Source organism: Podarcis tiliguerta, assembly GCF_965153285.1.
Source record: "Podarcis tiliguerta genome assembly, chromosome: 1".
Classification (NCBI taxonomy): domain Eukaryota; kingdom Metazoa; phylum Chordata; class Lepidosauria; order Squamata; family Lacertidae; genus Podarcis; species Podarcis tiliguerta.
In genome coordinates, this window is record NC_139534.1 from 44,739,047 (window position 1) to 44,763,821 (window position 24,775).

At 40.8% G+C, this 24,775-nt stretch overlaps 1 protein-coding gene across 26 annotated transcripts in view; it reads right to left on the bottom strand.

Annotated features, from left to right (window-relative positions):
- The window catches only part of KALRN (kalirin RhoGEF kinase), a 492,139-nt gene that overhangs the window by 5,961 nt on the left and 461,403 nt on the right, over window positions 1–24,775 (bottom strand). For 21 of the 26 annotated variants that reach the window (XM_083404304.1, XM_083404303.1, XM_083404302.1 and 18 more), the window contains 13 exons: window positions 24,081–24,252; window positions 22,673–22,914; window positions 21,269–21,516; window positions 17,109–17,232; window positions 12,119–12,178; window positions 7,262–7,289; window positions 6,254–6,425; window positions 4,700–4,821; window positions 3,666–3,797; window positions 1,916–2,080; window positions 1,444–1,522; window positions 1,094–1,294; window positions 545–683 (listed from right to left, as the gene is read on the bottom strand). In XM_083404304.1, coding sequence (XP_083260430.1) covers window positions 545–683; window positions 1,094–1,294; window positions 1,444–1,522; window positions 1,916–2,080; window positions 3,666–3,797; window positions 4,700–4,821; window positions 6,254–6,425; window positions 7,262–7,289; window positions 12,119–12,178; window positions 17,109–17,232; window positions 21,269–21,516; window positions 22,673–22,914; window positions 24,081–24,252 — 1,884 coding nt within the window. Of the gene's footprint in view, window positions 1–544; window positions 684–1,093; window positions 1,295–1,443; window positions 1,523–1,915; window positions 2,081–3,665; window positions 3,798–4,699; window positions 4,822–6,253; window positions 6,426–7,261; window positions 7,290–12,118; window positions 12,179–17,108; window positions 17,233–17,485; window positions 17,508–20,359; window positions 21,517–22,672; window positions 22,915–24,080; window positions 24,253–24,775 lie in introns of those variants that run through there. The other 5 variants (XM_083404298.1, XM_083404297.1, XM_083404300.1 and 2 more) reach the window with 2 other exon arrangements.

The window sequence follows — 24,775 nt, forward strand, 5'->3', positions numbered from 1 at the left end:
TTTTTCAACAAGGAGCTTTTATGCGAAAGGAAGGAAAGAACTGGCATGTGGGATCTTTGTGGGAAAACATTGAAGATGTATGTGAGTTATATGCAGTTCTTTTTTTCTGAGGGTACACAGGGGTATGCATACCCCTAAACATTTTATGAAGTTTTGTACTTTACTGTATTTATTTTTCCCAATTTGAACTATAAAATGGTGATTTTTTTGAGTGAAAATGAGAGTATCCCTAAAGGTTTTTTTTTTAAAGAAAAAAAGCACTGGTTATATGTCATTTGTTAATGACAAGATATTAAAACAGAAAAAGTGACATCCTGTAAGTGAATTCTCAGAACTGCTTGGAAGTTTTTTTGAAATGTGGACCAGATGCCTTCATCACAAATATGGCTATAAAGAAGTAGTTGAAAGAAGGACAGATTAGTGACACAAAGCAGGTACTTTTAAATGTTTTCATTATAGGTAGATTGTCTCTTCACCTGAATTTAGAACAGACTGAATGCTTGGAATTCACCATGATAGATAGAGATATACACAAGCTTCCTACCTTTATATCCAAATGAGCGACTCGGCAGTTGTGAAGGTACTGTAAGGCTTCCATTGTGTCTCTTATGTAAAAAGCTACTTTCTCCTCCATCAATTCATCATGATTCATTAAGTAGTCCAAGAGACGGCCATCATCCATCCTAAAAGCCAACAATTATGCACCGTGAAAAGAAATCTAGCATAACGACAAACTCTTGCTAATATTTCAAACATGCGACTAGCACCTTATAATGGAAGTGGCATTTTTAAAAAGCAATAAATAAAATACTTATATATTGCAGTGTAATAAGGGCTATCTCATTTTAAATACAGTATAGGACTCTTTATTTAAGTGCATGCTATTTTGCACTGACTTATTATCCCCCCCACCCCACCCCCCGGCCAATGCACATACTGGATTGTGTGAATCTGACATTCACAGTCATCTGAAATATTCTTTTCATGGGGAAATGAAATTGTTTTCATTACAATCATGAAATGTGTGATTGCAAAGATGAAGGATTCCCTCAGTATAACAAACAAGAAGCTTAGCTTCCATCAAGAGACTTACAGTTCTAAAATTAATATATAGGAGGAAGGTGACTCATAGGTATCATGAATAGTGATATACTGAGGATGCTGCAAATGCTGCAACATGGCTGCCTCGTGTGCTGCCTGCTCCTCCTTCTTCATTTTTTTATTGATGAACTTCACTGCAACATCCTTCCTGGTGGCTTTGTGGATACATTTCTTTACAACAGCAAATCGACCCCTGTGGAGAGAAATGATAATAAGCATTATTCATTCATAAATCATGCATCCACTGCCTTAACAGATAACTTAAAACAAACACTTTTAACACCTGGCTTGTGTGTTTTAGTGAAATAATTGATTCCAATCTCATTTAGTGAAATAATTCACCTTCCAATCTCATTCAGTTCTGTGTAGGCGAAATCAAAGTTCTCTTTCCAGGTCACGGTGGCTCCATCTGCTGCAGAGTCTGTGAAACCCAAAGGGATGGGGAAATAGAGTTGGTTGCAATGCCAATTATAGTATTTATTACACATCAGTAATACAAAGGGAGAAGTTTAAAGAAAGAAAATCATGTGAGACGGCATGCCACCGAGTGTGCACTCGGAGCCTAAAGATTACACCTTGAAAACAAAACAAAACAAAACAAAACAAAACAGCTGATCTAAATACATGTGTGCTGATTGGAAAAGACACAATCATATATACGTTGCCCTCAGATATCTATAGTTGACTACAAAATGCCAACAAGAAGCTTGATAATAACACAAACTTTAGCTTTTGAAGCAGAACTCTGACCCACCAGTTCTAATATTATTTCTTCTGAAAATTAGTATCCTTCCCTTTTTGACCATGTTCTCACCGTATTCTGGAAGTTTCACAAATTCAGAGGCCTCGCTGGGCAAACTGATTCCCCAGGGGTTGCTGGCGCTGACTCGGAACTGATATTGGCATCCAGGTGTGAGATCTTCAATAACGAGGTAGGTGTCCAAGGTGGAGGCAACCGACTGCTGCCAGACCTGTGAGCCTACGGGTTATGCAGAGAGAGATTAAGAGAACATTTTTTTAAAAAAGCATGACTACAGATTTTAGAGACGGGAGGATGCTGTGCCTTACTGACTCATCGCCTCCACCCCACCCCACCGAGACTAAGCTTTAATCCGGCCCTAATTGATAAGAAAAGAAATACAGATTCTTTTAGAAGTCACCTGTGCTAAAAAAAAAAAAAGCTAAGAAAAGTAGCAACCACTTTGTCTTCTTGTGTTGCCTGATTTAAACATGCAGTAGTATGATGTTGTAGAATGTTCTATACCATATTAGATTAGAGGTAAGAGACATTATTTCTGAACACCATATTTAAAAAATCATTCCAAGTGGAAAACTAATGCAACGGGGAAATCATTAGAACTTTATTTTCTATCGGTAGGGAGTTGAATAAATACATAAATAAATAAAATTTGCACAGGAAAGTATTCAGTAATACTCTTCATCCTCTGTGGACTGGAGCGGTATGGTCTGTTCTACCACTTCCGACCCAGCTGTTAAGAGCTTCAAATTACTACCCATTCTCTTCTGGGCAATCTTCTGGCAGCCACATGCCAGTGGTGGGCAGGGCCAGAGGCAAAAGTGGGAAGAACCATTAAATGTAAAATGTACAACAGGCTAGTTTCTACACACATACAAACATTCCTCTCTGCCCTCCATCTCGGCAAGCAAGAGGCATTATCAGAGTTCAACAATGCATTCTAGCCAGGCAAAAAACACTAGAGAGAGGCAGGAAGCAGGGGCAGTGAGGTCTTGAGGGCTAGACAGAAAGGCCTGGAGGGCCACATTTGGTCCATGGGCCTGAGGTTCCTTCCCCCAGCTTACTGTAGCATGCTGGTCATGCATTTTTCACTGGTCTTTGTCAGGTGTGTGGACCAGTGTGGTGATCACCACCAGTTGAAGAACCCTTCACATCTGGACTGTGTGAGTCAGGATGACTGAAAACAGGCTTGCCAGATCAAGTCCATAGGTTTCGCCTTTCACTTAAATAGGCTGGCAACCCCATGTAATACTGGTGCTCCCTTGCTCCACTTGCACTTGCATCCTCTGAGGCCCATGGTTAAGCTGGAGGCCCACTGCTGACCAGCAGAAGAACCTGGCCCTGCTGTTGCTTCTCTTGCCATGGCCCACAGCAGGCAGTGCAAAGAAGCCATGGGAGTGAAGGGAAGGAACAGCAGTTGCCACTGCTTGCTCAATTGCTGGCAGAGAAAGAGAGAGTATGCAAGTGGGTAGTGGCAGGGAGGAGGAAAGAGGTCACTAGGGCTCCCAAAAACCTCGAGCCAGTTCTGCTCACTTGTATTCTCCTGCCTGCCATGGGACACGACTTGTCCCACTTGCAGATGGGAGAGAAAGGTAATGGCGAAGCCACTGCTGCTAACTCGCTCACAACCTCCCAGTTGCACCAGACAACCCTAGCTGAAAGAGGCAGCATAGGCAACACCCCAAATTAAAAGGCACCGAAGCCTATTAGCTCAGCCTAGCAGCTCCGTACAACAACCTGGATCATCCTATTGCAATCAATGGCAGACCAAAGGTGTACTATGAGTATGGAATGCTTAAGCATATACCTTCTTCTCTGTACTCCACTGTGTAACCTGAAATGGTGCAGTTCCCTGTACTGGATGGAGGCAGCCAGCGAAGAATCACCGAGGTGCAGCTTCTTTCCTGAGCAATAGGGCGATTTGGGGCTGCAGGGACACCTGGGGTGTAGGCAGGGGAGCAAAATCAGGAGAGAGTTGCATTGCAAAGCACGTGAAAGAGGGTTTATTAAAACACACACAGGGAAAGTTTCCTAGAGCAATCATGGGTACAGCAGAACTGATGGACATGTATTAGGACACAACTATTAGAGACTGCCAGAGATCCTGTACTTGTATGCTTTACTCTGCAGGATAAATGGCAGGTTGGAGGGGTGGGGAAATGGTTGGGGAAGGGGCGCTAACTCCACTCCTCCCAAAATTTTAGCCCTAATTCCTCAGTCTTTGCTCCCACAAAACCTGCAATTAATCTAATCCAAGTATCACCAGTCAGCACCCATTTGGTGACAATGGGCCATGCTATATACCAACATTGTGGGCAATTAACTTTGTTGTCTAAGTTCTTCTTGCAAATAATAGTACACATGAGAGCTGATATACATGTTTAGGGTGGTAGAGGGAAGTATGCTGTTCACCCTCTAGGATTATATCACTTTAACTGTGTGTGTATACATATGTTTAGAGAGATGAAGAAGGGGAAGAGATAAATTTGTAGTGATGGGGGCATGTGGAGGGGAGAACTGGTTATTTCCCATGTACTTAATATTTCCCATGTAGAAAGTAGTACACAAAGTACATGTAGTATTTCAAATGCAAATGAGGAATTACCCATTTGAATATCACACACATACACAACCAACCTGGTCTGCAAAAGCCTAGCATGTCAGCTTTCCACAGGCAGGGATAGTTTTGACATGTGTGGATTCCTCACCTGCATTTTGAAGTGGTATACAGGCCCATGTACCATTAAACCAAACATTTCAAAAGCTGATTGCACCATGATTTAAACCAATGGAAGCTCTGGCTGAGCAAACATACAAAAAACCCAGCAAGAAATCCATTACCTTGTACTTTTATTGTAGCCGAAGTGGACGCTGTTCCAAGCTCATTTGTTGCCACACAAGTATAAATACCGCTGTCTTGAGGCATCACATTACAGATCTTCAGAGTGATTTCACCTGAATCACTGGGGAGGTGCAGATGTCAGTGTTTTAATCTGTTACTCTGCTAAGCATTTTACTCTGGCTCAGTTTCCAGTGGCAAGCTGCTGCCAATCCATTTCAACTGACACAGAAAACAAGTCTCAGTAGATAGACAAGTAGAGCCCTTCGTATTATGCAGTTTTGTGGATGCAGGTGGCTTACAAGGAGAGGAGGAAGAAAGTAGTAATGGATCCAGCTCTCTGTGTTAATGATTAATGATTTAGAGGCCCATAAGAACGGCACAGTTCAGCACCAGGTAGAAAGTGGTGGTTTTTTAAAAAAATAAAATAAAATCAGTGTGGGCTGTTATTGTGGTCCTCTGCTTCTTCTAATACTGTCACTTAAACGTGCACTGCCTGCCTCTCCTGGAGTCAGCATAAACAGTGAGAGGTTGCTGCAGTGCCAGAAAAACCCATTATAAAGGCAATAGGGGTGTCCCACAGAGAACATCAATATTTCCTTTTGACCTGCCGAAAGGGCTACCAAAGAACTATTTCCCTTGCTTCACTTTAAAAAAATGCTTGCGGCCACATACTTTAAGATGCATGAAAATGTCACATGGAAACCGTACAGAACAATTCTGTGGTTGTACCCTGTGATGTATTTCATGGATAAAAGTACTCACATCATATGCGTGCCTTTGACTACAGCGCCTATATCTAAAGTGTCCTTGATTTCTTATCATCAGAAGCATTCAGCTGCTCTGATGAATTTCCCTCATTTCCTGAGGATGTGGACAAGGTTCTTTCAGAGGTGTGGCTTACTACAAGTGTTCTTTCTCTTTCTCTCTTGTGATCAGGGAGTTGATTAAAACCTCCCTTACAGAAGGTATGGCTCCAGCTCCCTTGAAAGTGATGAGAGTGGAGCTGGGGAAACCCAGCTAGATGGGCGGGGTATAAATAATAAAATTATTAATTATTATTATTATTAACCTCCTTCCTCTTCTGAAGCCGTGCTTTGATCTGGACTGGATCAGGCCAGTTGGCCCACCTAGCTCAGCATCCTATTCTCATAGCAGCCAACTAGATGGCTGTGGGAAACTGGCAATCAGGAGCCGAGCACAATAACACTCTCCCCTTCTGTGGTCCCCAGCAACCGTGGAGGCAGAGCACAGCTGTCATGGCCTCCATTAATTTGTCCAATTCCCCCTTTGAGGAGGAATGATAAGAAGAGTCTTGCTTCATCAGATCAAATACCCATTTAGTTCAGCAGCCTGTTCCCACATTCGCCAACCATATGCCTACATTTATTTACCTTCTTTTTTTCAAATTTCAGTGTCCTAAACTGGCTCTCCTAACATAGTTGGGCATATAGGGTCATTAGCTGGATTCAAACACTTTTAATGCACCACATTTTCTAGGAGTGCAACTGCTACATTTGTGCCATCCCAACGCCCTCTGCAAAATATGAACGTACCAGGAGGAAACTGCATATGCAGCTGTGCTGTTGTCGTTGTCAAGGATGTTCTGATCTGGTCCTTTCCAGGTTATGGTTGGCTTTGGTCGCCCACAGACTTTGCACTGCAACATTACCGTGTCACCAAGCAAGCAGGTGATGTCCACTAAGGGCACGAGAAACTCTGGAGCAACTGCAGCAAAGGCCACACGTATAGAGACATAATGTTCACTGAAAACATAAAACTAACCACAGGATGTTGAAAATACAAAATGTGCCTCAGTGATGCCTCTGTTGTATTGAGGGTTATTTATAAAGGGCTGTTATAAAGACCTTGCCCAACACCTCCTGTAAAACCAAGCATCAAGCAATAAAAGCAGCATCTGTTATCAGGTGAAACTCGGGAACCTGAAAATCTCAGCACTCACACACACAAATTCACACCTGGAAAGTCTCCATGAGGAAACCCTACATTCCATGGTCTCCTATGAAATTCCAGAGCATTGCAAAGAATTCTGAGGGAAGTTCTAGAACAAGGGTTAGCAATATGCCTTTCAAAACCAAAACGGGAGTCTCCAGAACACAAAGATGGATGAATAACTAAAATTATGTTGATCGTATTAAAAATACACCAAAATCTATTTACATTTGAATAAACCAAAGGAAAGCGTAAACCGCATTCAAATAAATTAATTAAATATGTTCATTCTTTGTGAACAGATGCAATATGAAACCAAATATTAATCCAAGTAACATAATATTGAAGTATGATTGAATACTGAATATCTCATATTCCTCCCTTGTCTCTCCCTCTCACACACATATTTACCAGACAAAATTTGAATGTGGGTTCAAACTGGCTGGTTGACCATGCAATAGATTCCTTGGGACTGTGCGTGGTACTTGCTTGGCATCATTCTTTCCTGACTAATTACTCAGGTAAGGACTTGTTTGGGCAAAGATGATTAAACCCAATGTTTGGTTTGCTAGATCATGGGAACAACCTGCCACATTTCTGTCCTTACTCACCTTCCTGGATGAAGTTTGGGTTGATGATCTGGAAAAAGAACACATACATAAAAGAAATAGAAAAGTCTTTTTTAATGGGACAATGAGAAGAGGGCTTATTCTCAGCAAAGTATTAGAGAATTGACATAAAGGTTGCTGAGGAACTAGAAGCACGTCTGAAAGGTTCTGATTCAGGATCCTGGGTGTGCTATTCCAGCACTCGTGACTTCCAGAGTCTAGAAGTGCAAGGTGCTGCAGCGCACAGCATGGAAAAGTTTTTTGGGACCAAATGTGAGTCAGTGCCCCTAATCCCCAAGGTCCTATGTCCTTGTCATAATGTGCAACAACCACTGTTTCCTAGGCCCATTCAACATGACTGGGAGGAAACCACAAAGTTCATGTCATAGCTAGTTCTGGACAGTCCTGAGATGCATAAAGATTGCTGAGCTGGGGTCAAAGAACCATATAGTTCAGTATACCGCTCTCAGAAGCAGCCAACTTTTGAACATATAGATAAGAATCAGGGTATTAAGACAAGGGCCACCTGCTGTTCTATGCCTCCAGTATCTGGTGATCTGAAGAGCCAGTGTGGTTCTTTCGTCTCTCAAAGGTAATTTGTCAAAGTCTGGCAGTGAGTAGAACAAGCCAGAAGTGGGCACTGCCCACTTCTAGACTCTTTGACCCATACCACATTGCCCTCAGGCCCAACTGTTGGTGGGTCAATGCCCCTGCTTTCTGGTAACAAACTGCACAGTGAGGTCTTCTGCAGCACATCATTCTGATGTAGACACAACTAGGGTTGCCATACGTCCAGAATTTCCTGGACATATACGGAATACTGTAGTCGGAAGCAGCCTGTGGCCGGAATTGGGGTGGGTGTGGGTGGGCTAATCACTGACAAGCACTGGCACACTATAACCACAGACTAAGCTCTAAATGTGCACAACATTAAAATTTGAAGCTTTCAGTTACAAAGGGTTTCAAGTGAAATTTGAACCTTAGTTTTGTGGGATGACTTTAGAAAACTGTTATTAGTCGAGAAGCGAAATCTGAGACAGGATTATTAATTTGTCAAATCAAATGTTTTAGCTGTTAAAAAATCATTTTAATCTAATAATATCTGCAAATAGTAATGTTGGGACATAATAAAATTAGAATTTGTGTGTTCACACACTGAAGCAAATTTAGTTATTTTTAGCAAATATTCTGAAATTCATTCAGTTCCTACTATAGAGCATTCCTACTATATACATTTAGGCCCAATGTGATGGTCAAACTACACTTCATGTTACACCTCTGAAAAACATTACCACTCTTACTTGGAGAAAAAGCAGCCTCTGTAAGCAATACTTTGCTTCAGCAGCAGAGAGCAGCTTTGCGCCAAGATTCGTGGATTAACGATGAACTGCTTTGCAACCACTCAAACACAAATGGATATTTAAAACAAAGAATATCACTATTTCGCATACGGCTGAGATGGGAGGTTTTTTTTTTTTTTATGGGCAGTACTACACATTATAAGTGCTGCAGGAAATAGAGCTGGCATTTTGAGTCTTAAAATTCACCAGCAAGAATCATAGTTTACTGAAACCTCTCAAAGTCAAATTTCAAAAGTGAAATTTGACAAATCATAAAACTCAAAGTTTCAGTTTTAATATTATGAATTTTAAATGTTTACTACTTTCCCCTAACATTCACATTTCTTGCAACAATTGTAAAGACCCTAAATATGCAGAAAGCAGGACTGGCAAAAAAGGGATCCACATTATTTAAGGTTTTAACAACGCACCTTCAGGACAAGTAGCCATGGCAAATTGCCTAGTCCATTTGGATGTGGCTCAGTTGCACATTAATAAGCCTTTTCATCTCTTCTTTTTTTGCCTTTTGCCAGCCTGAGTTCTGCTCATGGAAAATATAGCAGTTACTGTGTCACCTATCCTCTAGCCATTGAAAGTTTGGAGCATTTCCCGGGGGGTGGGGGTGGCTATCCTATTGGCATACATCTTTCCAATCCGAATTGCACTTCCAAATGGGCTTGTGAAACAAACTGAAATAATTATAAGCTACCTTTGTTGTAACATTATTGTCCTTTGTGAAAAACCAGAAGACATAAATCAAGAATGGGAAACATGTGGCTATCTAAATGTTGCTGGACTTCCAGATTCCCATCATCCCTGATGACTGGCCATGCTGGCTGGGGCTGTTGGGAGTCAGAGTGCAATAACTTCCCGAAGGGCACAGATTCTCCACCCAGGCATAAACAATGCAGGCTGAAGAGACCTTGTAATCAAGGCTTGCTGATTGTCGCACAGTACAGTCTGGCTGTACATTTACACACAACTTCTCCCAAAGAATCTTGGGGTCTGTAGTTTGTTAAGGGTGCTGGGGAGTGTAGCACTGTGGTGGGTAAACTACAGTTCCCAGCAAATTTTTTTTTTTGGTGGGGGGGGGGAGCTGTAACTGTTAGAAGTGCTATAAAGGTGCATTTAATACACCCATTCCATTTGTCCAGAGATTTCGCAAAATAGAAACAGATGGCAGTTAAGAAAAGAGCTAGGCTGGATTTTCTCTCTTAGATGCGTTAACATTTTATTCCCAGGGATAGTTTGTGTTTTAACCTGGGGAAGTTTTTGGAAATGGTCTCCTCCCCTCCACACCTATAAGGGCCTGATACACACATTGCCACGTTATCCTACTGAGTGTGTAGGCCCAATGTGATGGTCAAATTATACTTTATGTTACACTTCTGAAAAACATTACCACTTTTACTTGGAGAAAAAGCAGCCTAAGCCAGTTTCCTGTCAAATGTCACCCCTTACCGCTCTCTGCTCTTGACAGCACAATTCAGAGCCAAGAGCAGCTGCATTATTTTTTTTACCAGGAAATCTAGCTGGTTGGTTGTGTTAAGAAAAGCAGAGGGCACCTATTAAGGACAAGCTTAGAGAAGGGAAGAGGTATATAGTGGCCATTTTGTTCTTAACCTACCCAAAGACTGAAGAGCCTCAATATTCTGCTTTGGAGTCTAATGACTAGCAGACAGACAGACGCAAGTGTGTGCACTCCCCTGCCTTTGCTATATATACACCTTTCAAGAGAAGGAAGTGAGGAAGAACAAATGAAGATGGATGGATGAAGACTTTTACTAATCAGTCAAAGCAAGGAGACTGTGGAACTGTGAGTGGTCCAAGCCAGTTGCTTGGAAGATGGCTGGACACTAAGTATTAGGCAGGGTTACTGGACACAACATGGTCAAACAGATGAATGGAGTATTACAGAACAAACTGAAGCACTGGGATACTGCAAGTCTACTTCGGGAGCTGGGTGGCAATGTGTCCTACTTTACAGAGGACAGTCCTCTATTTGAAGTCCAGCTTAAAGATAAAGAGCCCCAAGTGGGGACATCAGGGCCCATGAAGTTGTCCATCAACAGTGAGTATCTGGACCGGAAATTGAGAAGGCATATAGATCACCTGGCCAAAGTCTTCCACACTATGTTGAGATGCATCATATTTCTATTTAAATCACAGTAATTGTCTCTATTTTTATTATTAAATTTCTATACTGCCCTATATTTGCATAGATACATAGAAATTAGCACATACATAAATTAGCACATACATCTGTGTCTTCTGTTGATGTATAAGTAGCCAACTTGTTTGTGAGTTCAAAACAGCACTGTAACATTTTGCAAGTTGACAGAGTACTGTTGCTAGGGCAAGGCAGATGGCAGAAGGCCGCCTTCGCAGAGGGACAAATGTTTCATAACTGTCACGAGGAGAGAGGGATATGCTCCTTTTTCATGACAATAACATAATATATGGGGGAGCACATGAAATGAGCCTGTGTAAGGCCCAGTGTTGCTGGCCTTTTAGAATACGAGACCTTTTCCCTGACTCCTTCCGTACAAAAATATTGATGTATCTCATTTTCTTCTAGGGTTCCTCTTCCTTTGTCCCTAGGTTTTGCGTTCATGTAAACAAAGCAGTGAGGCCAACAATGGATATTCTATTAAAAGTCTTTTAAAATAAACTATAATTACAAAGGCACAGCAAGTACAGTGGTATCAACATAGCACTGTTTAGCCAAAAGCAAATAAAAGAAAGAAGTTGGGAGGTAGGAATTCACTGCCTTGTTGTATTAGTTGGTCTCTAAGGTGCTACTGGACAATTTTTTATTTGTTGTATCAAGTTTGCCTTACAGCTGAAGTCTGCAAGGCAAGTTTCACTGCAACCAGGGATGGGGCACCAATGGTTCTTCAACTACAGACTACAGCTTCCATCATCCCTGACCATTAGCCATGCTGGCTGGAGCTGATGGGAGTTGGGGGTCTAACAGTGGGACCACAGGTTCCCCCACCTTGTACTAAATGGAATCTGAAACTGCCCAGATCTTACTGGTAAATGCACTTCAGTAGTACCAATGGACAGCAGCTGACCATGGACAGTTGCTAATATCGGTCAAAACAGGACCATTTCTCATCGGTAATGATTAAGGGCATATTCAAGTGATCGCCAATGGTAGGTGTGGTTTTTTTGTACACTCTTCTCCAGGGAATGGAAAACCAGCATTGTAGGCAGTCCAAAACACACTGGTGCATACAAGATACACATTTACAGTATAGTAAGGATTAGCCCAAGCCAATCTGACACCTCATGTGCAGAATATAAAGGGCAGTTAAAAGGTTTTTAACAAATTAGATCAGTGATAGTTTGTTGCCCTTTAACACCACCCTAGATCCGCTATCTGAGATGGCATTCTGCCTATCAGTCAGCCCCAAGTGCATTCCACTACACATGCAGAAATTCTCAGGGGGGGGGGTAGGATAGAAGAAGGTGCAAGGTGGGGGGAAAGGGAAGGTGCAAAAGGGTTATTGTCTACCTCCATGCTAGTGTTGGGATCAAGGTCATCACATTCTGACTCCTCTGAACTGTTTGTCTCCTTTTTGGCAGCATGGAGGAAAGAGAACAAAGTTACAATGGGGAGAGAGATTAAGAGGCACAAGATCAGCAGAAGCAGGTGAGCGCAAGGTAGCAATGTGCACTGTGCAACTAACATGCTTTCGAAACAAAGAGGCACTAAGTGGCAAGCAGGAAAAGAAGAAAAAAGGTGTAGTAATCTTGAAATCATTCAAGGGGGGGGGGGGAATCAAAGGTTTCAATGGAAGCAGCAGTATGAGGAGCTACCTCTGCTATACCAGCCCACTCCCACCCCCCATTTTGCAAGGCCCTTAAAACATCCACAACAATACTATACATGGAGAGCATTCACCAAACTCTTAACATTCTGTTCTAGTGCTGAAATCTATATCCTCCCAATGAACTCAGTTTGAAATAAAACGTCAGGTGGAGCCAAAAGAGTTCAATTTCCTTGAATTTGTTGTGTGTGTTTTTTTAAAGATTTGACCATTCAGCCTATCAAATGTCAATCCGTTAAAAATGTACATGATCCATATACTTCAGTCAGCTTAAACATAAATGCAATCTGAGGTGTGCAAGTACATAATTTTAAATTTAAGCACCCACCTTAAAAATCCAAACGGCATTTTCTTTGTTTCTGTTTTTGTGTGCTCCTTGGCCCAAATCCAAAGAAACAGAGCACAGCATAAGGTATCCCACTTATGGCTGCACTCAAAGATACCCCCTCCAGCACCGTCCTTACAATACCGATTGCCTATTGATTTGAGGTGTGTGTGGCCAGACTCACTCCAGTCATCCTGTCCCAACTGCTTATTGGTCTTATCACTGCTGATAGATCAAATTATTTGTTTGATGGTATGCACACAGCATAACAGGCACTGCAGTCACACTTCTGAGTGGTGGATGTGGGAGATCACCCTGCTGCCACAGCAAACTTTTCCATTCTTTTGTAGGATAATCCGCAAGCAGATAAAAGTGGATCACCCTGCCTGCCCTGTAGTGATTGCGGAAGGGAAGGATGCAATAATGCAATTCCTGATCAAAAGAGTAGTATCAAACCTTAGCTACAACAAGCTGGTAGATGTGTTTAATTTTTACCATGTCAAACAGGCACCAAGAGAAAAATATCACTTTAAAAAAAAGTAAGAAAGAAAACTGACTGATCAGTAGAGCAGATCATGGGTAGTCAAGCAGATGGTACCCTCAGAATGTGGTTGAGTGCCGTTAGCCCCAGCCAATGGTCAGGGAGCTGCAGTTCAGCAACATCAGAAGGACTCTCCATTGGTTACCCCCGAGTTAAGGGCTTTTATATCAAACAGAAATGAAAAAAGAAAATTGTCCTGGGAACTGCAAGAGTGTTTAAGGTGTATTTAGTTGTACATAATTATTGTGACTATTATTGTCCTGCATTCACACAAAAATAAGTGCTGCACTTAAACCAGACTTCTCTCTATTGTCATTTAAATTGCAAAGCAGTTTTGATGGATCTTTCTCATTCCTGCCCAAAGAGTTTTGGGTTGAGATTCACAAACCAGTTTTGCCAAGATTTAGACAAATAATGATTCCATGAAAAGCCCACAAACTGCTAAAGCTACATATTAATATTTGTCATTATAATATGTCTTTACTCAGAAGTATTACAAGTAATCTGAGGTGTTAAAAAGCCATATATTGCTGTTTAATCACAATTATTATTTATAACACAGCTCAAAATCATATGTTATATGTGTCAAAAAAAGACTAAACGAAGGAAATACTAAATGAGAACTTGAATCTCTGTGTTGGCTTCAATTTACACAACAGATAGTGTGCACCTAGAGAACTATTAACTGTCCAGACAGGTTTGAGAAATATGCTACCACAAGACTTGTAGCTAGAGCTCTCTTTATACTACAGTATTTTGATGCTAGTGTGTTTAAGGCAGACACAAGAGAATGCAAAGAAAAAAAGTGTTCTGCATAATATATATTTTGAGAAGTAACATTTTAAAGTTAGAATTTTAAAGAAATAGATCTACCACTAAACACATAGGGTGGAAGTCAGTATCATGCTAAATTATTGTACCATCTGGCTGGTCTGGGAGTTTCCAAGCCTCCTGAGCAGATTGGGAATGGTGGGCCATAGGGATAACTGTTTATGTAACTTTCAATTGTTTATGTCACTTGCAAAGATGTATTTTGAAATATTAGATTCTCTTTGAGTTTCTAAAATATTGTTCTAGATATGATATTAGAAATTATATGTAATACAGAATATTAGTGAAGAATTTTAAGAATGCATTCATTTCCAATTAATAAGGGTTTCTGCACACCTGCATCCCTGAGGAATATTTTTAGAAATGTAGTTTCCTGGTAAAGACCGATATGTGATTGAAACATGCCGGACTGCAAGTAGAAATTATTCAAGGCATTTTAAATTGCAATATATGGCTCAATCCTCTTCTACCTGTTATGCTGCTCAGATTGCAAAGGAGAACCAGGCTCATATACCTTAAACAGTCTGGTCAAGATGATTCCTGCTTTGGAAACATCTTGGCTTAATTACTGACTTGCATTACATGTGCCCTTGAAGACAACTTGGAAGCTTCAACTGGTATAGATGCAAAATATCGCTGCCCCAGTTCTGGGTAGTATGGCCAGATGGCTATATGTGCGTGTGGCGATCTATTCACCACATTAAATAAGCTGGTATTTACTTTTAAAGCCCTGCACAGCTTAAGATCTCCAAACCTGAAGGAGCACCCATTCTCACTGCAACCTGTATATGATTAAGGACCCTTTTTGGTACTGGCATGCCCTCTACGGAGTACTGTTATAGAGACTTAGCCTGGTCCCCACATTGATGGCACCAGGCTGAAATATTGTTCAGCCCAGCATTTAATCTTGCTCATGTTTTAAGAATGTAGCCTCTCTCTGTTCTGGTTTTTTTGTTGCATTTTATGTCTATCTTGATGGTGCAATGCCCTGAAATTTTTATGAGTGAAGAATGGTATGAAAAGTTTTAAATAAATATAGCAGCTATACAGAAGAATTTTAGCAGCTGCAGCTGGTCATGGCAGAAGTGGGGAAAAGCTGCACCTGCTAGAACTGCAGCTCCTACGCATCTGCTAAAGTTATATGAGCCCTATCTTCCTTTACTTCAACTAGGGTAAGCAGATGAAAGCATCAAGCAGGCTCACTGAAGTTAGCACTGCTGAACAGACACTGACAAACACAAGCATATTAACACAAAAATGCAAACGTTGTTAGAATGCATGCAGATTTTACATTGCCACCACCACAGTTAATTCAATTTAAAGCCAATTCAACAAAAACACTTCTGTATGGTCATTGGTATTCCAAAAACAGAATTAATTTGAATGGAAACCAAATTATTTGCCTGAAGATTTTCTATGGCATGAGTCACAGAATGTAGACTTGGTCCATTTGATAAAGTTCTAGAGGGAGCAAGAAGGACCTGGGGTGGATTAGGCACTCTTTCATATTATCCAAACACTGTATGATGACAAATCACACAACCAGAATGAAAACGAAGAAAAACCACAAACATTCCTGGCACTTTTATACTAAAAAAATGCACTGAGATTTCTTCAGATCATGTTTATGGAGGGCAGGAATTTTGTGCCAACTGCATGACTTGTGTGTCTTCCACTGTCTCCAGTAAGTCATGCCTATAAAGAGGAAAAGCACTGAAACTGGGTTTCAGGGAGGGGAATTCAATCCCATGGTGGACAAAAAATTCCTTGGATATTCCTTACCAAATCAGTCTGTCTCTTTTTCAGCTAGAAAATGACAACCAGTGATGTGATTCTCACGATGACTTTGAGGACTAGTGGGCATAAGTGGGATTTATGACTGTTATGTAAACTTCTTAGAAATTCTCTTTTTTGCTTAAGCAGTCTAGAAATATTGTTAAATAAAACAAATAAAAAGAGACAATACTCAGAGTGGTGTCCCCCCCCCACCCTCCCATCATCACAGTTCCCATCTAAATGACTCATTACTACAACTGGATTTTTCTAATCCCTTTTTTTGGGGGGGGGGGGTGAATGATTAGCCAGAAGAGCTGGAAGTTATTTGGGTTGTTCCTATATAGCAGGCACAATTCCAGGAGAAGATGTCAGAAGCCACATGAAAGAACCAGAGCAGTAAGTAAACATTGCCCTTACATAACTGAGGGGGGGGGCGGAAATGAAGTTTTTCTTCCTCATCCCTAATTTCTAGGAATTTAATTTCTAGGAATTTGTTGAAAGCATCATGGAAGTCTTCAATATGAACAGTCTTAGTCATAATACATCTATAACATACAAATCAATCTCTGTAGTATTGGAAATGCCGCAACAGCTAAACTAGTTTAAAAACAGAAGTGTTGGGCAGAGTTTAAGCAGCCCTACAAGGATGAAACAGCCCCACCAAAACTTCTAGCAGGTCATTTTGACAGAGGTTGCCTGTTCTGCACTGTCATTGCTTACCAACCCCTGAAGGCATTTTGCTGCTCATGGATCATTTGTTGCAGATTGTTCCTCATCTATTAATAGCCAAGTCTTGCCTTGTTTGGGCTGGCATGCTTTTTGGTCTCTCCAAGGGAAAATTTTGCTTGGCTCTGCTTGGTCTTTTTAACTGCACATCTTTAACTGCACGTACACTTGGTTGCATTAAACTTCTGAAGTTAAATACTACACACAAACACACACACACACAGAAACTATTTACTTACATTTTGGATGCCAGTGGTGAGGAGGGAAAAAAGCTGTGTTGTATCTTGCATGCAAAATCCGGCCAAAATGTCTACTACTACCGAAAAGTAAAACAAATTAAAAATAAAAAGCAAAAAGGGAAAAACAAAACAAAGTAAAAAGCCAGATGTCACCCCCTGTCCATATAGAGGATGTTGCAGGGGGAGTGAGGATGAGAAGCAGGAGGCAGCGCATAGCTTCTGATGGCCTTACTCACTTTAACAGAGACTTTGTTGCCCAGAATATCCTTGGGTTTACGTAGGCCATTGGCTTCAGTTTTGCCACTGCTTTCCTTTTCTGCCCGCTTTCTCATGCGCAGGGTATGCCATGAACATGACTTCCTGTTGTACCAAAAAATGCACCAATCAAATGGCGTATCTTAGTAGGAAGAGGAAGGGATGTGGAAAAGCAATCAGCACACATGTTCTTGATACCTGCAGCCCCCCTTAAGAAGGGAGAAGCCACTTGCAATATGCCTAGTTGGGTGCAAACATTCAAGTCAGGATTTCAAACTAGTCTAGAACAAATGTTTTGTTTATTCTTGCTAATTGAAAAAAGATATTTTCTGTAAGTTGGCTGCAGGTCCGCAGATAACAGCATACTTCTAATTCATAACCTGCAAGGCTTGGCAAAGTAAATTCTTCCAGTTAAAGTGAAAATATTGCAAAATTAGAGAGAAATCAAGTCTTTGTGCATATCTTACAGAGCTACGCAAAGCATTTGTATATTCCATGGTTCGGTGCCAGCTCCCAAACATCAGAAGTTAGATAATAACCACTTTATTAGATAGAGGAGATAAACATCATAGTACAGCTGAGTCGATAAAACACAGGCACGTTGAAAGAACAGGAACTTCTTTGCTTAAGTGTAGCAATGCTTGTCTTTCCGCTCTAAGGACAGAAAATGAAGTTTCTATATTCCCATTTTGTGTCCCAATACACATCCTACCTTTGCCACAAAATGTTTTCTTTAGGATGGGGAAGCAGAAATAGGAAAGTGTATGTATCAAAGCAAATAAGAATACTGACAACTATTTAGTCATTAACTGGATCGCCACTGCATGTCACTTTATAACAGAGAATCCCCCCTCCGTGGATTTGTAATACATTTTCATGTATACAGCTGAGTGAGAACTCACTTTTCAAAAACAGAAGCAAAACAGCTAGAACCATGGCTCAGTTGTCTGCTGTATTTGTCTTGGGTTTGTTTGTTTATTTGTATGTATGTATGCTGCAAGTCTAGACTCTGATCCCAGCTATGAAGACATAACAACATACCTTACAAGAAAGGGCAGGTCTGCACTTCATAACTGCCACAGGAAAACACTGCTGTAACACCAGTGTTTCCTGCAGCAAATATGTGAAGGGTGGGCATCCACACATACATCTTTTAAACATTCATGTACATATATCTGGGATTCCCAATTGAGCAAGACGTTCTGGATGTGTGTACACATGTATGACAGTCACCTTTTTTACTGTGGTGAAAAATGGTGTGTAGAGCTACTCAAAAAGTTGCATGCAAACTGGGAGATGAATGAACATTTTATGAATTTTCTCACAAAACAACACTTTGTTCCAATACTGAAATGCTTTTGTGCTTATAGTATTGTTCACCAGATTACTTGGCCGCAGTGTAATATTAAAAAGCAAAAAACCCCCAAGGCTTAGAGCAAATAAGCCACACCATCACAAGACTAAACTGATTTATATCAAATTGTGGTCAACCGTAGTTTATGAACTGTGTATATGCTAGTGTTACAAGAGAAGTCTGATAGGCAACATTGTTTGGGAGCATGCAATGGATATCAATATCATCAAACCATGTGATATTGCGCTGTACCTGTCCTGCTCACAACCTCCACATGCGTGCTCACTGAACAAGTGGGGGAAATATAGCTTCATATTCAAGTTATTTAGAAGAAGGTGTGAAAGGGGCTCCTAATGACCTGTGATTTCACTCCTTCACCCAAACATTCAGTGAATGTGTGTACTGCAGGCATGAACTGGGCTTTGGTTTGCAGAGCTTAGGGGCAGATTTCTCCAAGATTATACTTGAGCGTAATATCCATAGAAGCATGAAAGGTAAATGGGAAAGAATGGGAACATTATTAAGGAACATAAAACTAGTGAAGTAAGATTGATATAGATTTGCTTTTGTTCTGAATAAAAGGCCAAACGTTTAATGTTGGAGAGGAGGGAAAGAAAAATTCCCATTTCCCCCTATACATTCAAGTTAGCTTGAAGTAATTTTGAGAACATAAAAGGCTTTGAAACAAAGTGTACAGAATTCTCGGCATTTGCAGTGATATTCTATAGTAGTGTGAAACCCGTGAGAGAGATACCTAGGACTTCTCTCTCTGTACTGTTATGTATTTATGCATATATTGTTCATGTTTTCCCCACCCAGCAAGTCATTGTGCTTTATTTACATTGGTGCAGTGTTTGCTGTATAATTGGTCTTCCTGTAGCATAGCAGTTTTGTGCATGAAAAGTCATGGTCAAAAACCTAAGTCCCAATCCACATGACAATTCCCCTTGTCATGAAAATAACTGCTCCCACATCTCACTGAATTTTGTGAATATGCCCCCTGGGCTGTTCCTAATATGGGAGGTACCCTGAGCAAGGCCAATCACACAAACGCCTGGCAAAACCAGCATGTGAGTTCCATTAAAAAACTTCTGTTACTCCCCATTTCCTCAGGCCTTGACATCACCTTGCGATCTTTACTGGATGAATGATGGTCAGGACATAGCTCAGTGGATAGAGCACGACACTCAGGGTCTCAGGGTTGTGGGTTCAATCCCCACATTGGGCAAAAGATTCCTGTTCTGCAGGGGATTGGACTAAATGACCCTACTAGTCCCTCCAACTCTACAATTCTATGATAACTTTGTAAAGACTATAAATTATTAGGCCCAGTGCAGGACATAACCATATTAAGCATTGACAAGAAAGCAGGAGTTGTGCTGTGAGCTCACATTCTTTCTCCCCCTCTTTGGTGCAAATTCACCTCTTCTCTTGCTGGTTTTCGCCATAGTTGAGCACTACATTAACCATGGTTAATGCGAAGTAGCTTAGCAAATATTTGCAGTCTTGTTTCAAATCCTGGTTAGAAATCAGACTCATAGCTAAACATGGTTAGCATCTATGCAGATGCAACAATAAATCATGGCTAAGGCTAATAAGAAAAAATTCTTTGTGTGGAAATCTTCATGTAGGCTATTCCCTCTCTCTTAAGATATAAAGACTGGCAGCATTGTGCCTGCACTGAGCCTTAGTCATTTGCTGCAGCATACGTTAAATCTAATGAGTCAACACACCTAATCTTCAGTACTTAAAAGTCCATTGAAGAGCTCCCTTCAACAACTGTACCCCAAGGAATCTGTGCAAGATAACCAATGCTGAATAAATTTTTGACAACTGAAGATTAAAAAAAATAAAAATCAACTGGTTTTACAAAAAGGATTGTACCTTCAGTATTTAATATCAAAAACATTTTCTTGCATTATTTAGTCATTTCAAACTGACAAATTTCAAAAAAGGTGAAATAGTATTCACACATTTGTTAAATAAGCAACAAAACATTGTAAGAAAAATAAGAACTTAAAGAGGGTCAAAAACTGGTCCTTTTTAACCTCATCAAAACATGCTCATGGTGAAAATTTATTTTACATATTTAAAATAGTACATTTAAAATTATTAGTTACATTACAGGTACAATGATGAACATTGCGACTATCCATAATATTGCACAACCTGACTTCAAATATGGGTTTCTTTAAATAGTGCAAAATACTTTTTACAGGAATGTACTCCAAAGGGGATTTCTCAAACCAAATTATTTTTACAAAATAATATGTGAACAGAAAAAAAGAAACTTTCAAAATAAAAAAGTTACAATCTGTACAAGAAATTGCCATTGACAACATTGAATCTCTATTCCTTGAGAAGTGGCCTGAGAATACAAGGCCTGATGTATGTGGGTGGTGTTTTTCTTTGCTCTATATCATTATAACCTATATATATATATTTATATTTATATTTATATATATTATAAGCAATTTAAAACACAAGATAAATACAAGTCCAGTCAAATCAGGTCCATATTTAGGAAAGGATGGGGGGAAACCACGCCCTTTAAACTGTCTATGGATTTCAATTCTTTACAAACTATGGGGGCAGAGCGGGGAGAGAACAAAATTCCAACAAAAGCCCAACTATGCCAACATGGGTACCCCATGTTGTGTTACCAAGCAAAGTTTGTTCCAATGGCACTGTAGATTTTTTAAAAAGGCAGGAAAATCCTAAGATTTGGGTTTTATTTTTCCTCAAAAATCCACATACTGCTCCCAGGGAATCCAACACAGCACTTACTTTATGCCTCCATCGCTATTATCTGTAGTTGATTTAGTGAGGGGAGCCAATATATTCCCTGGGATCCATCCTTCTGCTGCTGGTGAATGGTCATTGGCAGGCTGGTACACAAGGAACATGTTCTGCTGGTTAATGGCAAGTACTTGGACCACCTCACCCTGGTTGACACAGATTTCATTCTCCTTCAGTGCATAGTAATCTTTGATGACCACCATAGAAGAGGTCCCATTGCACCCACCCAAGTCATTCTGAAGAAGAGACACAGAAAGCAACAGTGACAAGATAGCTCGGGTGCAATGCTAAGTTTTTTATCAGCATCTCCTGGGCAACACATTTAAGCGTACTAAGAGTTTACAAGACATCTCAGTGTGCACAGCAGTATGTTGCCTAGGTAACTGCACTGTGTTTCCTTCCATGTGATGCTGTGCGATTGATGGACTACAGATCAGTTGGCGTAAATTCACAAATGCATACTCATTGTCACTATAAGCAGTAGCTCTTTTTAATAGCCTGCTTGGCGGGGGGGGGGGGGGAACCTACGCATAAGCTTGGGACACAACTGTTGTCAACTAATTTCATAGGACATTTTTGAAAATCGATTATTTTCCTAATTTGGGAGATGGGAGAGCAAAGAAAGAAGATCAGTTAAATAAATGCATCAGGTTACATCGGTTTTGGAAGGCAAAGTGAAACCCTGGTCACATAATGGAAGTACTGCAGCTAATATAATTAAGGTAAAGAAAAATAAGAAGCAAGAAGAACTTTGTGTGCAAAAGCTCCCTGGTTCAACTCATCTCCAGGTAGGGCTAGGAGAGAGTTAGGACTGAAACCCTGCTTGTCAGTGTAGACAATACTGAGCTAGGCAGACTAACAGTCTGACTTGGTATACCACAGATTCCTATGTTTCACTTACGCCAGTTGTTGCTGAGAAGTCTGCAGGAAGGAATGAAGGCAATTGCACTTTCTTGCTGTTATCTACTCCCTCTAAACATGGACTTCCCATTCAGCCATCAGTGGGGACCATTCCCCATGAATTTGTCTTAAGATTGTTGTTGTTCTTTAAAGCAATTACAACTAATAGCCACCAGCCAATGTGGCAGTGATTTCAAGGCTAGAGATGCACTTGTGTTTCTCTCTGTCGAATTTGCTTTCAGTTGTTTTTTTTTTTAAATTGCACCATGCAGATTCTTGAGCCCTTTCCTAACATCCAGAACAGGCTTAAGTCTGGATTTTGTGTCTGAAAGCTGAAGATCATTTCCTTCTTGGATCAGCAGTTACCATCTATATATTGACTCACGGGTTCAAGTACTCACATCCACTAACCAGAATCAGTAACAGGCCAAATTTGAAATGATGGCATTGCAGTAAAAAAAACAACAACACAAAGTGAAAATACATACATACCTTGATTAGTTCATATTTGTCCCCAGGCTGGTGCTGCTCATGCCCTGTGCTGCCATTGGAGGTAGATATTTTCAGAGGTGGAAGAGATGGGTTACGCATTGTAGCCTTCAAAGGTTTATCCGACCCTACTGGACCTGAGGAATAGGGTCTGGTGATGGGCTGAGGTACCCTGCTGGTCTGGGGTCTCATTACAGCAGAACTGCTGTTTTCTTTGCGCTGGTACTCTATAGGAGACTGTAGTGCTGGAGTAGAACACTAGGAGTTAGTACAGACCTGCCCATTTGTGACACCATGTTTGCCTAATGCAAGGGATGCCATGTTTAGCTTGTTTCAAACAAGTAGCCTGGGAAAATACAAACCATTCACCTACATAGCTTGGAAGCACTGAAAGTTTCTCTTCAGGAAGACTGAGGGAAGCACTTTCACAAGTACTGACTTAACAAGACCGTAAAAACCCAACGGTGCAGATCAGGCTCGCTTGGAACTCATAGTAATACTCCCCACTTCTAGCCTCTCGATAACAGCAACAGTGAGCAGTGTCTGCTCAGTGATGCCCCTCCTGCTTTCATAATTTGTTGCTCTGGTGGTTGATACTAAATAGCAGCTAGACCTAAAAGTTTACTAATCTTTATTTTATTTAAGATGAAATTGGTAGAGAAGAGAGGCAAAGGCAGCTTCTGCAAAATTCTGGCTTGAGAGCAAGAAGAAAATAGTCTCAAAGTCAGGAGCTCTGCATGCCCATCTCTTACTATATGCAAATATAACATGGATGGGGAACCTGTGGGCTGCTATATTCCCTCTAAGTAGAAGAGGAGTCCATAGTTGAAACTAGACACTGTGTGAAGTAGGACTTCCTCTAATATGTCCTGAATATCACATGATTTAGCTTCATTGGGGGGGAAATGTAGCTTGTACCCAAGACTGGCTTGTATACCTAAGGACTGTGAAGTGGCCAATCTTTAAAGTGGGATACAGGAAATGACAAGCCAATTAGCCTAACATCTGTTCCAGGTAAATTGGTGGACACCGTTGTGAAAGATGATAGCGTATACAAATGCAGTGCCGCTGAAGAAGAATTAACATGGCTTCTGAGAAAGTAGGACTTGTCTTGCTAACCATTTTTAGAGTTCTTCGAGAGTGGCAGTAAGTATCTGGATGGGGTGATCTGGGGGACAATGGTACAATCCAACACACCCCATCGTGAACTCCACTGCTAGACTTCCTAAAACAAAAAGATTTTCATCCTAGATTTTAATCCTTAGCACAAAATTTATCTGCCTCCAGTCATGCTCCATTTAAAAGGAAGGTCAGCGTGCATGACAGCAATCTAGGTAGGAATAAGGTTTTGCCCAGAACAGTCAGAAAGCATTTGGGTTTTCTATAATTAAGGACAGATAAAAATTCTTACCATTTAAGAAGTCCCTCTGTGTGTCCAGCACTTGATTGATATCCTCCACCCAAGCTTGCTGGATTTCAGGATTGGCTGCCTGCAAAATGAGCCTTTCTGACGTTTCCCGACTCATGAGTGCGAATTTGCAGGGATCATTGTCCACATTATCCTCAAGGATTAGGTATGTCATCTGCAAGCAAACAGAGAAAGCTCAATGCTCATTCAAGGGGGAGCAAGCAACTTCAGGTAAACTATATAGCAGCTAAACTGAAAGATGGCCCTGCCACCACTGTCCAAATGAAGAGCAGCAACCACAGAAGGTTCACTTCTCCAGAGGAGGAACTCTCTGGAAGTAACATCCTATAGAGAATACTTGGCTCTCAGCTTTGTCCTTCAGCTTCTGTGCTAAGCATCTTCATGAATAGTTCAATTATCTCTGAGTTACTGGCTTTCTTTAATGGTTAGCAATGCTAATAATTATGGGTGGGAGGAAGAAAATTGCTCTACATGAGATGCCCTCCAAAACAGAAAATGCTTTCTGTCATATTGTCAAATAAACACAAGCATCAACAGAAGAGCCTCTAAGAAGGAAAGTATAATGCTATTTGCCCAGGCATACCATGCAAGTGTATGAAGGTTTATCATCTGCTGACTGAAGTTTTTTGCTGAACATTTAGAGCAGGGGTTGGGAATATTTTTCAGTCCTGAAGGTC